The 13,647-nt window shown below is 35.9% G+C and overlaps 1 protein-coding gene across 1 annotated transcript in view; it reads right to left on the reverse strand.

The window, feature by feature from the left end:
- Positions 1-2,862: 2,862 nt before the first annotated feature.
- The window catches only part of PPP4R3A (protein phosphatase 4 regulatory subunit 3A), a 42,937-nt gene continuing 32,152 nt past the window's right edge, over positions 2,863-13,647 (reverse strand). Inside the window, exons 9-15 of the mRNA XM_041471863.1 lie at positions 13,522-13,624; positions 12,424-12,582; positions 11,087-11,256; positions 9,409-9,551; positions 6,712-6,902; positions 6,006-6,232; positions 2,863-3,643 (exon numbers count right to left, since the gene is read on the reverse strand). Of these exons, the coding sequence (XP_041327797.1) occupies positions 3,530-3,643; positions 6,006-6,232; positions 6,712-6,902; positions 9,409-9,551; positions 11,087-11,256; positions 12,424-12,582; positions 13,522-13,624 (1,107 nt within the window). The 3' untranslated portion in view covers positions 2,863-3,529. The remainder of the gene's footprint in view (positions 3,644-6,005; positions 6,233-6,711; positions 6,903-9,408; positions 9,552-11,086; positions 11,257-12,423; positions 12,583-13,521; positions 13,625-13,647) is intronic.

Here is a 13,647-nt window from a genome sequence, read left to right on the forward strand (position 1 = left end):
CACTCTACAGATGCCGGGAAACATCATTTAGCAAGGCAACCAACTTCATTGTGCTGGGCTGAAAAGGAGCTGCTTGCCTAACAGCACCACAGCAGCAACATGAGAACAAGAGCTCCATCACTTCTCCAATTAAACACCTCTGCAGGGATGCAAAAACACAGGCAAACCCAATCTGAACAGTTCCATCCTTAGCACATTAAAAGGATTGGGCCAACTTGGCATTTAATTCCATGAGAACATGATGCCTCACCTGGGTGGCCCATGAGAGATGAATGAATGAATGAATGAATGGCCTGATCTTTGTTGCCAAGCAGGCACATTACAGACAGCACATTCTAGAGACAACTCACTGTTTAGATACACCAGGTTTTAGATCCTTTCACCTTCATGATACAGGAGATCTCTTTTGTGCTGATGTGAACTGTTAACCCAAATACAGCCACACACTGCACACATGAGAAGAAAATCTGGAAATATTCCAGATCACCTGGAATTACTTTCATTAGTGTGTGGGTTCCTTGAGGCAGCAGGTAGTGCATATACATTCTGTCTGGTATTCCCAGTAAGTCTAGGCTCAAAGCTTGGAAGTTCATCCAAGGAATCAGCATCAAGTCTTTCAGCCACTGAAGGAAGAGAGGGGCCTGCATGGATGATTCAAACACCCTGGCCCTTGTCTGTAAATACTGAAGGGTTTGCCCTTCAGTAAACCATACTTCAAGGCACAGTTAAAATGCAGTTAAGATGACTGAGCCATGCTTAGTACAAAATATATGCAGGTCTCTTGGGATGAGGACAAATGGTTTTAAAAATCAGCCCAAAGAAAGATCTAGAACAGATACTGTTTCCTAACATCATTTCTTCCACCAAACCCACTCTTCTTAAAATAAAATTATCCATCACCTCTTGAAATCTCAGTATTTTTTTCCCCCTAAAATACATTTCAGGATTTCCATGAATACAAAAATGAATGTCACTGAGCAAGAGTATACCCACCATTCATCTACTTCCAACTTCCATGAATACATTATATCAGTGCAGACATGTCCTGTCAGGCTATGAGCATGAGATAACCACAAGTTAGACAGCATTAAAAGATGTGCAGTCTAATGTTTTACCAGTCTTTTAAAGCTTCAGAAAAATATAAAAACTTTAAAAAATTCCTGATTTCATTATTATTTTGACCAAGCCCAGTAACTTCAGCATAATGTTTCTTCTGTTAAATGTGATGTTTCAAAATCCAAGATTCCTACAAGTATTATGAAAGAATCCAAAAGTCTGGAAAACTGCAGCATCAAACACCACAAGATTCAAGCACTCGATTGCTCAAGGAACAGAAAAAAATCTTTAAGAAAATTCTTCCTTTGACCAACTCAGAAGAATGATTTCCTGAGACAGAGTCTGGAAGACTTGCAGATGACTGTATGGATGAATTTTGAGAGCTTTATGCTCAAGAAAAGTTTGACAGCTTCAGCTGGATTTAGGTTCTGACTAATTAGGAAAACCTGCAAAATTGCAGATTTCCTTGTTACAATGTCTGCTCTGACACCAAAGTTGCAAAAATCAAGTTTCAGACAGTTTGTTGCAACAGCAACTCAGCCTGCAGAAGCAGATTGTGTCTAATCCTATAGTGACCATGTGCATAACTCCTGACCTCTGTAAAACTGCTGAGAATTGCCCTATCACAGACATTTCAAATACATTGTAAAAACTCAGCCTTAGAAAGTGATCACAAATGAATTTCTTTGAGGAAAAGATGGCTAATAATTTCTCCCTAATGCACACTTTTATTCAAATCCAAACTGGCTGGTATGTACTCACAAAGCCCAACCACTGAAACTTTGCCTTTTGTGGTTGGCACAGAACCTGCCACACCATCTACAACACTCACAAACAAAGTGCTCATCCTCCCTTGGCTGTGATCACCTGTGATCCTGCTTCAGATTCTCATTTCTCTTATTTCTATTTGTATTGATACATTTATGTATTAAACATCATAACTGTTGCAACACCAGTGCTTTGAATGCCCAAAAGGAAATCAGCTCTTGAAAAGAGATGTAAGAAAGGAACTGAATAAACAAGCCTTCATAGGAAGCGCTGCTGTGCAAAGCCATCTTCTAGGATACAATGCCTGATTTCAAATTAGTATTACTTAGACTTCTGGGATAAGGGGAAAGAAGGTGGTCATTGATTTAGACCAAGTTAATTGCTGCCTTTCAACTGAGTATCAGAATACATTTCAAAAGATGGTGCCCTTGTAAAGAGTTTATTTTACAACCATCTTTTATTCATGAAAACTGGTATTCCAAAGGGAATCAGAGATTTTTAGAAAATACTGTTTTGTAGAAAATGCTGTCTAATGCTGTTTTCCTTTAGCTTTAATTATTTCTTTTTTATTTTTCTAAGTCAAATGAGCCAGTATATTGGTATTCCTAACTCATTCATCTTGCATTTTGGCGAGTTAGTTGCCATCACTGTTCTGCATTATAAAATTTCAGTCTCTTTGGAATACTAATTTCCTATATATAGGTTTAATTTTTTAAGTTTCATCCTCTTTCCCTGATTCTTCTCTCAACAGGTGCTGCTGTAAAATTTAATATAAAATATTTAGTCACAAAATAGTATTGCTTTTATCCATATTGTAGCAAGATTTTTTTCTCCAATAAAAACGATACCATCTTCCATAAAATCCTCAACATATTAAGAACTGTGATGCAGAACAAAATTACACAGTGTGAAACAGGTACCAGCACAACAGTGAGATTATATTACATCAAAAAATTTTAATGGTCCCAAATATATACTCAACAACTAAGCATACACTCAGGGGGGCAAAAAAAATTATGACACAAAAGTGACCACATCTAGAATTCCACTCAATCTTTAATCAAGAAGGGACAAACAAATCCCCCACCTCAAAAAAAATTTCTGCAGTTTAAAGGGCAAAGGGAACAGATTTAAAAAAAAAGAGGAAACTTTATATTCGGCCCTCCCCCGCAGAGGTTTTTAAAACCTGTTGTAGCTCGAGTAAAATGTTCAGAATGTATGATTTCAAAGGCAGGTCTCTTTTATACAAAGAAACTGCTGGCATTCTTAACTAGTGAAGAATTATGGCAAAACCCGCCTTTTCTTCAGAAGTCTCATACATGGTCCAAGAAAGCATATTCTGATTGTAGCAACTGACCAGCCAATCCAGAGTTCCACTAACAAAACTCCTGCCCTGTTGGCTTTTTTTTCTTTTTTTTTCTTTTTCTTTTTTTTTTTTTTTGTTTTGTTTTCCATTTCCTTCCCTGAGAAAAGGGCAACATGTGGTCCAAGCTGGAGAGCTCAAAGGCATAAGTCTTTCCCCTAAATGAAGTATTTCTCCTTCTTCTGTTCCTTTGAATTGGCACTTGATTGGCAGAAATCCATTTGTATAGGTTGATCTGTGTCATACACAGTAATTCACAAAAGATTGCTGCTTTGCTGTGGGTTTGTTTTGTTTTTGGAAAAAAATCCTTCCCCAACTGGTAATATTCTTCAGCAGTTGCCATTATGATGACTCAAGCTTTGCTTTCTTTGACAAAGGTAAAGTTTCCTCTTTATCTTCATCTTCATCATCCTCTTCATCATCATCAGGATAATCTACAAGCCCAACGAGGCCTCCCTACAAAGACAAATGCAATTATTATAATTAAGAGAATGTTTTTACATTGATTATTCATGATTGCATTGTAACATGATGTTTGCACAGAATATTGCCACAAGCACACTGGTTCAGAAGGTTTTGAATAAAATAATTCAGAACAAAAAGAAATCCTTCAATGTGAATGAAAGTGACATTATTTGAGACATGTCTAAATGAATAAATCCAAAATAGGGTTTTACCTATCCAACTGGAAATATTGCCAGCTGAAATTTAAGTAATCTACATGATTTTGCTAAGTGTCACTGCACCTCCATGTATTTATATGTAAATAAACATGTAAACAAACACAGTTTATTTTATTTATTTTTATTTTATTTTTTATTAATAATAATATTTATTTTATTTATTTTATTTTATTTATTATTATATGTAAATAAGCACGTAAATAAACACAGTTTATTTTTACTGAGCACAGCTGACTGCATTGAGCAATCTGGAAGCACTTCAAAAACAAATGCAGGATACCTTCAATTTGAATTTTTGAATTATGATACTTTTAGAACACAGTTTGTCTTCACAAAAGTTAAAGTGTGTAGTGATTAGCAATTTTTTTGAATAATATAATTGAATGATGTTTACAGGTTACAAAGTTTAAATAACTTGTCAGTTGAAAATGAAAATGTATCTAGTATCATTAAAAACTCTCTTGTACTGCAAATACCCACAAATTTAAGATTTGGCAACTCTGGACCTTTGAAGAAGCAACATGAACTTCTGAAACTTCCCCTAACTATACTATGTTGCAGTATCTGAAGCATCAAATACTTTCCTCAAAGGTCCTATTACTTATTCAGGTGCCTAATAATGGACACCCAAACCAGAACATTTCAGTCAACTGTATACCAAAATACAACTTAAAAAATAATTACACATATTCTGTACAATCACATACACGTAACACTTGAGTACACTACACCTAAAGCAACAACATCAGGTAATTACTGAAAAACCCAATTTCAACACTGTTTCTAGCTTGTGACTGGCATGTTTTACTCTGAAAGAAGATACCTTCTGCCTGAATCCAGCAGTGTTTTTCAGTGCACTGCATGCTCCCTTTTCTAATCTGAACATTTTTCTTTTGTCACCACTACTTGAATTTGTGGAGTCAATACTGTATCCAATATATTCCTAATGTTAAGACTCCATTTCAGACTCAAGGAATTACACTGTCTGGGAGAGAAAAACCTCTAATAGATTGAATGGATTTGCAAGCCAATTCCATCCCTTTTAAAAAGCACTTGACTAACTCTTAGGTTATTCAAGGAGTTTCCTCCAGAGAAGGATTTAGAGGAAGTGTCCTTAGGTTCTTCCATCAGCCAAACTCTTCTGATCCAGGTGTTTTCAAGAGAATGCAATCCAAATACAAACTCTTAAGCCATGTGGAGTAGGAAAAAACCCCCAAACCCTAAACCCCCCATTTACCTTCACCAGAAGTTAGGTGAACAAGCAGTACGCTAGCATCACGAAACAAGGATGAATCAGTGTTATTCCAAGACTATCTGACAACTGATATACATACCCCACCTTTTAGAAATGGAAACACTTGTTATGAAAATAAATTCTCATTATCTGAACTGCACTGTATCAACATTACCTTATCTGCCCCTCTGTGCTGAGAAAATAGCACTCTACTTTCCTAAGTTCGAACATTTTTATTCAAAAAATCTGATATCTGTGTCCTAAAATGTATTTAAAAATGCTAGCTGTGAATATTCACTGCAAGTTACAATGCTCTTTTAAAGTGGCCATCTTCTTGTACTTCAGAATGTTCCAAATCAAAACTATAAGTTAGTTCAAAGGCAAAAATGTCACACTCAGGTATTAAAAATTGTTCTGGTTTACAGCAATCACCATTCAATGCAATTTATTTCTTCCACATAGGTCAGTTATAGAATTCTGAACAATATTAAAATGGTGATAGTAGAAATCCTCAATGGATATGCAGGGCATTGTGGTATCTACCACAATCTGGCTATGTTTCTAAAATATGTATTTTCACCTGTCCAATACCCCTGTGCAATTTCACAGGAGTACAGTGTTGTCTGTATTTGACTGTAAATATTACTACTAAGACTGCTATTACTACTACTAATGGCATGCTTCCTACTTGACTAGTCTGGGCATTAAAAGAGCTTTTATTTTTATTTCTTTCATATACAGCAGATCTCATTAAAAATGCTGAAGGTCAGACAAGAAGTACACATAAACCAGACAGTCCATTACTGCTTAACTTGTTGGGACTCACACAAACTTCAGAGAGATGCAAAAGCAAACTCCTACTCTGTAACAATAAAGTCAACCTACAACCATGCAAAATTACCTTAGTTGTAATAGCTGCCATCTGAGATGTGCTTTTAGAAACTGATCCAGGTGAGCCAGGGGACCCTGGAGACCCAGGGGACCCAGGAGATCCAGGCAGATTACTTGCAGATGACTGGCTGGTAAGGTTAGATTTTGTACCACTGGAAAAAGAAAGCTTGAAACTCGGGCTCTGGCGACCTGAAAGGTTAGTTTTCAGAAGAACTTCCTTTTCTTCACTCTCTTTCACTGCAAAGAAAAAAAAAGGCAAAAAATAAAGCAGTATTATTGAGTGAAACATTTAACTACAAATCACTTCACTGTTTGGGAAAAGGCTTAATACTTTATGTACAACTCAGTTAAGTGAGTCATCATAGACCTTTTCCTTGCTACTGTACCACCTACCAGTGGTTGTCACTGGCCAGGAATTTTTGTTCTACCAATGATATCACCTGATCATTTATGTAGAAAAGTTTGAGTTAACACATAACATTTAATTATAACCCAAATAAAACACTGAAAAGCTTGACTATCAGATAAGATTTTAATTCAAATGCTTTAAAAAATCTACAACGTATTTTGTATCATTCTGTCTCTAAAGACAACAAAATTTTTTAATATGTCGTCTACCAAATTGATGTTGCAATTTCAAAATAAATACATGCAAATCCTTCATTGCAGTAGGACTGAATAGTAAAAGTTATGGCATTCATCTTCTCATCACTTACATTTTTTTCTTTCCATGAATTTGCTGATAGGGTCCATAATATCCTCATCATTTTTAGGCTTGTCAGAAGGGGGCACCACTGCCTCTCCATCTTCCATATCATCCTCATCAGTATTAAACCACATTTCCTCCTCATCCTCCAGAGTTCTTGCATCCCTTCTGTACCTGTGGTTTCTCAAAATGGAGCGCATGCTGCAGAACAGGAGGTTTTAAAAGCTTAGATTCAAAAATCAACTTACATTAATAATAAAACTTCTACTTGACACTCAGTGACAACTCACAAATCCATACATTGCAGAGCAATAAAAACATCAGCAAATCATTCCCTATTGCAAACCATTGTGTTTTCAATGAAATATCATTAAAAACTTCTCTGTACAAAGAATCAAATAAAGTACAACTCTGCTAACAGCACGTTCAGACCGCTCTATCAGTACAAAATTCTGTAGCATATAAACAGCACTATTAAAAGTAATTTTAATAAATCTCACTGAAGTGTTGCACCCATGCTTGGTTTACCAGTTTGCATTGATAAATAAAAAGTTGTAAAACAAAGAGCTTACTTTGTAACCTGTTAGTATTCAGCATCCAACAAGTTAAAAAAACATAATAAAAATCTCAATTAAATTTTACTCCAATTTTAAGTAGATAAATTGAAGAGAAAGCTCTCTCTCTGCCACATCCACCTGTTACAACTTTTGGTCACTTATCAGTATTTTCCATTTTTCAGAGCCTTGGATATGAACTGCTACCTCTCTCTCTCTATTTGATCTATTACCAATGTTGGTTTATCTCAGCTCCACCTCCCTTTTCTCTTTTCTCACAGAAGCAGTATTATGGTCTTGGAGCAGAGGGACAGGGATGTGGCCCTTGAAGAATGGGCAGGAGAAGTGGAAGAGACATTGAAAACATTTTCATTGCTAGATGTTGATTTAACAGTCAGTTTCCAACAGCAGCATGAAATTCTTGATTAAGCCCTTCACAGTTTACTGGATGAAATTTTATGTTTTTCACGAAGTGTCTGTAGTGTTTTTGGTTACTGGGATCAAAATGTAAATAATACAACCTAGACATTTGCATTACTGACTGCAGGAAAAAGCCAGAAGGGAAAAATTAAAATATTACAAGCTATTGAGTAAAAATGCTAAATGTACTTTTAAAAATAAATCTAGTTGTAGGTAAGCATTATCATACATCTATAAATACTGCATTGTTTTACATTTTATTTAAACTCAAGTTCTGCTAAGAGCACAAAACTATGACTGAAGTGGACCTCTAATGAATACTTTTGAGGCCTGTGTCAACAACATGTTGGGCTCCTTCCTTACTGAATTATTCTTTGCTAAAATATGTAAATAGATTTTTGTTATTTGTGCATTTTATTATTTCTGGGTTTTCACTTTAAAAATTATATGCACTGTGACAGGAGTTGTGCAGCCACTACATAAGATGTAGGAAGAAGGCTGAGCTACAGACCTCCTAAAGCTCTATTTTCTGTTGGATGAACTCATGCAGCACAACCACTTATCTCAACTTAAGCCAAGAAAAAAAACTACAACTTTACTTGTTATACTGGATGGAAATTACTGAAGAAAGCAGCTGGGTGTTCTTTCCCACATATGAATTAATGTAAGCAAGAATCACAGCCTTGGATTTCACAGCTGTTTCAGTGATATGCTTTGCTGACATAAGCCAAAATAATAACATCTCACTTTTAACATCTTAGTACTCAAAACTGCAGATCCTGCACATGCTCTTTAAAGTGCTTCAATGTATTAAAAGAAATCTACACTTATAGTCCCATTTTAATTGTACAACTCTCAAATTTAAGTATTAAGAAATCTTGTGGCAGGAAATAAAAGTCTGAAATGTCAAGATATCTCAGTAGGACCAATCAGAATTAATTTTAATGTGTTTTCAAACTAATTCAAGACAGCAAAACAAGAACAGATCTTGCTAACAATTCTGAAGAGTAACTCATCTGTTCACATAAGCAGTCATTTTGTTTTAATGAAACTAGACATAAAGCAAAAATAAATGGAGCAAAAAGGCCTAAACTTGCTATTTTTATACATCTCAACTTTTTAAACCTGAGCAACTGTGTACTAAGGAAGGGAACTTTTGCCCTGGCAAACAGAAAGAGCGATTCAAGCTTTGCATCAGATTGCTTTTTACTCCATCAGCAGATCTAACAGGGACAAAAAAGCATTCTCTGAAAATTTCTTTCTACGTTCTATTCCTCAGGCATTTTGATAAAGCTTATCGAAATATCTCCTCCCACAATTAAAATGAAAGGAAATCTGACATGTCAATTTTTGAAGGAAAAATCCACAGAATGCTAATTCACAACTGACAGTCTTTCAAATTAGCAGTGGAAATCTGTTATTTAGACAAATCAGCTTGGTAGAGATACTTGGTAGGCTTCCAGCTTCATTGAAGTACTGCACATAAGTTTAAGATATGATAAATTAGCATTATGACTGGGGGTCCAGCAACTAACGTTTGCTGAAAGTTGTTGAAAAGTCTATAGAAGCATATTTGAAAATCACACTTTTAATCAAGTAAATTCAGCAAGGCTTGAACTGCAAGCAGGAGTCTAAATTATCAGTATTTCCCAGAACAAGAGAACAACCCACCAGTAGTCTGATAAGAGAATTATAGCATCAGTATGCTATTAAGAGCATTTAGTGTATTTTACCTGTCAAGTTTTGGATTATCTTGTCTTTCCCTTTGTTGCTCAAATCGTAGTTTCAGTCCTTTGAATGTCTGCACATAATCTACATCTTCCAGTGCCTTCCAGTAATTTTCAATTACATGAGCTGTTAACGATTTTATATCTTCCTATAGGAAAAAACAAACATAAAGTGACTTATTTTCATTCAAATTAATTTATTTCATACAATATAAAAAGTATCTGAAATGTGAAAGCCATAGCAAGCACTGTAGTAATTAACTTACGTAAAAATGAGTATATAAGTCTATGTATAATTAAAAATCTAGAGCCTCAAGTATTTGATTAGCAAAACAACATCAATTTTCTAGCAGTATCTCCTTCAAAACATTACAGAACCTAAAGCCTGATAAAACCTGTACCAAACCCAATCCTAAAGTGTCTTTCCACTGTAACTGAGAGATGTTTTTATACTGATAGAGCATGGCGTGCAGTCCTTCAGGAACAGGCTGCTCCAGCAAGGGTTCCCTGTGGGGTCACAAGTCCTGTCAGTGAGCCGCTCCAGTGTGGGCTCCTCTCTGCACAGGGCCACAGGTCTTGCCAGGAGCCTGTTCCAGCACTCCAGGCTTCTCCAGGGGTCACAGCCTCCTTCTTCAGGTCTCTGCTCTGCCTGGGGTCCTCCACAGGCTGCAGGTGGATTTCTGCTCCACCACAGACCTCCAGTGGGCCACAGGGAGGCAGCTGCCTCACCATGGACATCACCATCACCATGGACATCACTATGGCTGCAGGGGAATCTCTGCTCTGACCTCAGCCAGCGGCACGTTCATCTCAGAGCCAGCTGGCATTGGTTCTATTGAACACAGGGGAAGCTTCCAGCAGCTTCTACAGAAACCACCCCTTTAGCCACTGCCCACCACTGCCACTGCAAACCCAATACACCACTGTACAAGTCACAACCACCTATATAGGTGAACTTTTTCCATAGCTTCAAAACCACTTTTTAATTAACTCCTCCATGATGATCAGGTCATCTTATTCTTACCTTGAGTCCCAGCTAAAGAAAGAGCTGATCAACAGTACAGATTTCAAGAGGTGACAGTGTGTGGTGACTTATTCCTCCACAACTCTCTGCACCCTAGCTTGGCCCCATTTACCACATTTACAGTCTGTACAGCATCTCATCAGAATCTGGATGCAAACAACAGCAAGGAAATAGTACTGTGCAGACAGCCAAACTGGCATGAATATTTAAGAGACTTCCCATGGAAGGAATGTGGTAACACTCCATTAAAATAATCAAAAGAGATTGGGATCTCTTCTGTATAATTCCATATTCCATTGAATTGACATTACAGAGCACAGCTAAATTTGATGGGTTTGCAGCAGTAGTTTCTAATTACATTCCTGTCATAACAAGCCCATCCAATCTGCATGATGAAATTTGATTAGTGCTGCCTTTGCAAATCTGGGTATTGTGAGTACAGTATCAAGTGCATTTAATCTTCAAGTAATGGTACTGTTTGAATGTAAGAAATAACATGTACAAATATGTAATAGTGATATAAAAAAAGGTTCATATAAATACAGCATCATACAGTCCCATTATGACAGCACAATTTAGGGCAAAAGCAAAAAGAAAAGTAACCTTGAATTACAAAACAAAACAATGCAGTAATTATCTTCAGCATATAATAGCACTCACCACTCTGATAAATTCAAACATCTCTATTATGGCAGAGTTCATCAGATTATAACGAGAACCATTATTTAGAAATGCTTTGACCACGGGTTCAAACAAAAAACTTTTCATTATATAACGGTTGTAGAATTCATCCTTTAGCCCAATTATCTTTCTCTTGAAACGAAGGGCACCTAAAACACACATGTTGTCGAAAGTTTTTATATTTGAAAGCAAAATTGCAGAAATTACTCAGCATTAGTTACAGCAATTTACATCCTCAGTTCATATACAGCAATATTCAGTCCTTCTCTGCTTCTCAATAGTCTTGACTACATTGCTGAATATTACTTACCAGTTCTATCATAAAGAAATCCTCCATCAGAACTACACAAATGACAACACCTCTGTTCACTGAAGACTGCATATAGTATTGTTCAACTATAATACTAATATAAAAATCTATTTTCAATTTTTTAAATTACTTATGGTAAAGGTAAAACATTTTCTCAGTAAAAAGAACTCAGAAATTTGCTTATCATCCCTATTACTTGAATGTTTTGTTAGATTTAATTAGTTCTATCAGATTAGAATAGAAACTATTTCATTTTAAAATTGATAAATGACTTTTTATTCACACACATAGTAAAGCAAAGGCTTGATTTACAAGCAGTTTAAAGCTCTTTCTGAAACTCCAAAGTGTAGACAACTGAGAGAATGTCTATGCATAAAGAGAAAGTACATAGCAGCACATTTTGCTTAGCAGCCATGAGTACAGGTAATTTGGTTAAAAATCTAAAAGGTACTTATTGTATGGTACTGCTCAGTCAACTGAAGGCTTTGGTTTTTTAACTCTATGTGCACAGCAGAATTACAGAGAAAATCTCCAACTTGCCTCCAGAATTAAGTTGACTGCTTGCTTTGACACTACTAGGCTGAGTGTGGTCAAGAAACTACCAGTCTGAAGAGCAGCACACTGAAATTCTGTGCAGTTTAATGCATTCAGGTAGTCATAGCTCTAATTAAGTACCTCTCATAATTTCTACTAAAAAGCCATCAAAACTTACAATGTTCTCTTAGTATATTCAAAACTGACATACCATCTCTTCAATTCCCCTCTCCACTGACATGAAGCAAAATCCTTCTTTTTTAAGGATAAAAATGTATCTATAAATGCAAAATTATTTACAGTAGCTGATATAACTATAATCTAGTATGAGAAACATAAACTATAACAGTAGAATTTCTGTATTCAGTAAAAAATTGTCATGACCCATGAACAGTTTTTTTCCAGCAGAGTGAAGATATGCATCAGTTCACATCCACAAAACTCTAGTTTATTCCTTAGCTTTCAGACTTACACAATGCCAAGAAAGCATGCTTTGAGGCCATGAGAACGAGTACCCTTCGCAGGATATCTTTGTTAATAATGTAGTTCTTTATGTGATAGGTGTGATGTTCGACACAGAAAGTTAGCAATTCCAGTATTAATGCCAAGAGTTGTGCTGTCTGAAAATCATCTGCAATAAAACAAAACCAAAATAATTAAACGTATCTGGAATACTGCCTTCAGAAGCTAACTCCAAATATCCAGCTGCACTCCAGTAAACATTTTTACTGTTTACAAGTTTTTTTATTTTCCCACAGACATTTTATGGAACATGCTGCAGAATATGTTTAGTCTTTAAAACAGAAAGTGAACAAATTCGTTATGGATTGAGTATTTTCTAAGAATACAGATATGGCAGGAAACTCTTAAAATATGGAACCAATTACATTTCTCTTAAATTGGTGTTTGATGGTTCAGAGTACAGACTTTAACCCTAACACGAGTAGTCAGGCTTATTTAACCAAATCACATTATGATGCCTACAAATCTAGATCATAAACTGTCACCCCATATGCAGTGTCTTGACTAAGTTTACACCAAAAATGTGATCTATAATGCCTTTTAACTAAAGAACTATGCAAGAAATATCTCGGGGTCTTTTAACACTTGTAAGAACTGCTGCTAGTAGCCAGCATGAACAATTACTTCATCACTGATCTCTGCTTTCTTAGACTGAAGAAAGCTGAAGAAACAACTCTCAAATTCAGCACACCTTCCCAGGGGAAATGCTGCAACATTTCTAGTAATCCCTGACATTAAGAAACCATTTAGACATGATTAGAAGTCTGTGTCAGTGAACTGCCTCATGAGTTCCTAAAAATTGTACAAATATTTTATTTTTTGCTAAAGCCAAATTTGCAGCAAATGTTGTTCACTTCTTAAATCAGGTCTCTCTGCAGAGTTTTGTATTTATGCATTATTCAAATGACTAAATATTGAATCAGCATTTTACTTTAAACTATGTTTCATAATCTCAGACTCAAACTTTTAGATGGAAAATTATTTGACAATTATTCTAAACACTGACATTCAACAGCCTTGATGTGCCCAAAATCCAGAGTGTCATTACCTTTGCTAGGCTTGTCCTCTGTAGTATTGGCCAATAAAGGGGCTGTCAGAACATGCATACAATGTTTGTAGAAGAAACCCAAGAACTCTGTCTTTTCTGTTTTCTAAGGAATGAAAAAAAATGTGT

The sequence above is a fragment of the Pyrgilauda ruficollis genome, unplaced genomic scaffold (genome assembly GCF_017590135.1).
Source record: "Pyrgilauda ruficollis isolate IOZ18807 unplaced genomic scaffold, ASM1759013v1 scaffold28, whole genome shotgun sequence".
NCBI classification, from domain to species: domain Eukaryota; kingdom Metazoa; phylum Chordata; class Aves; order Passeriformes; family Passeridae; genus Pyrgilauda; species Pyrgilauda ruficollis.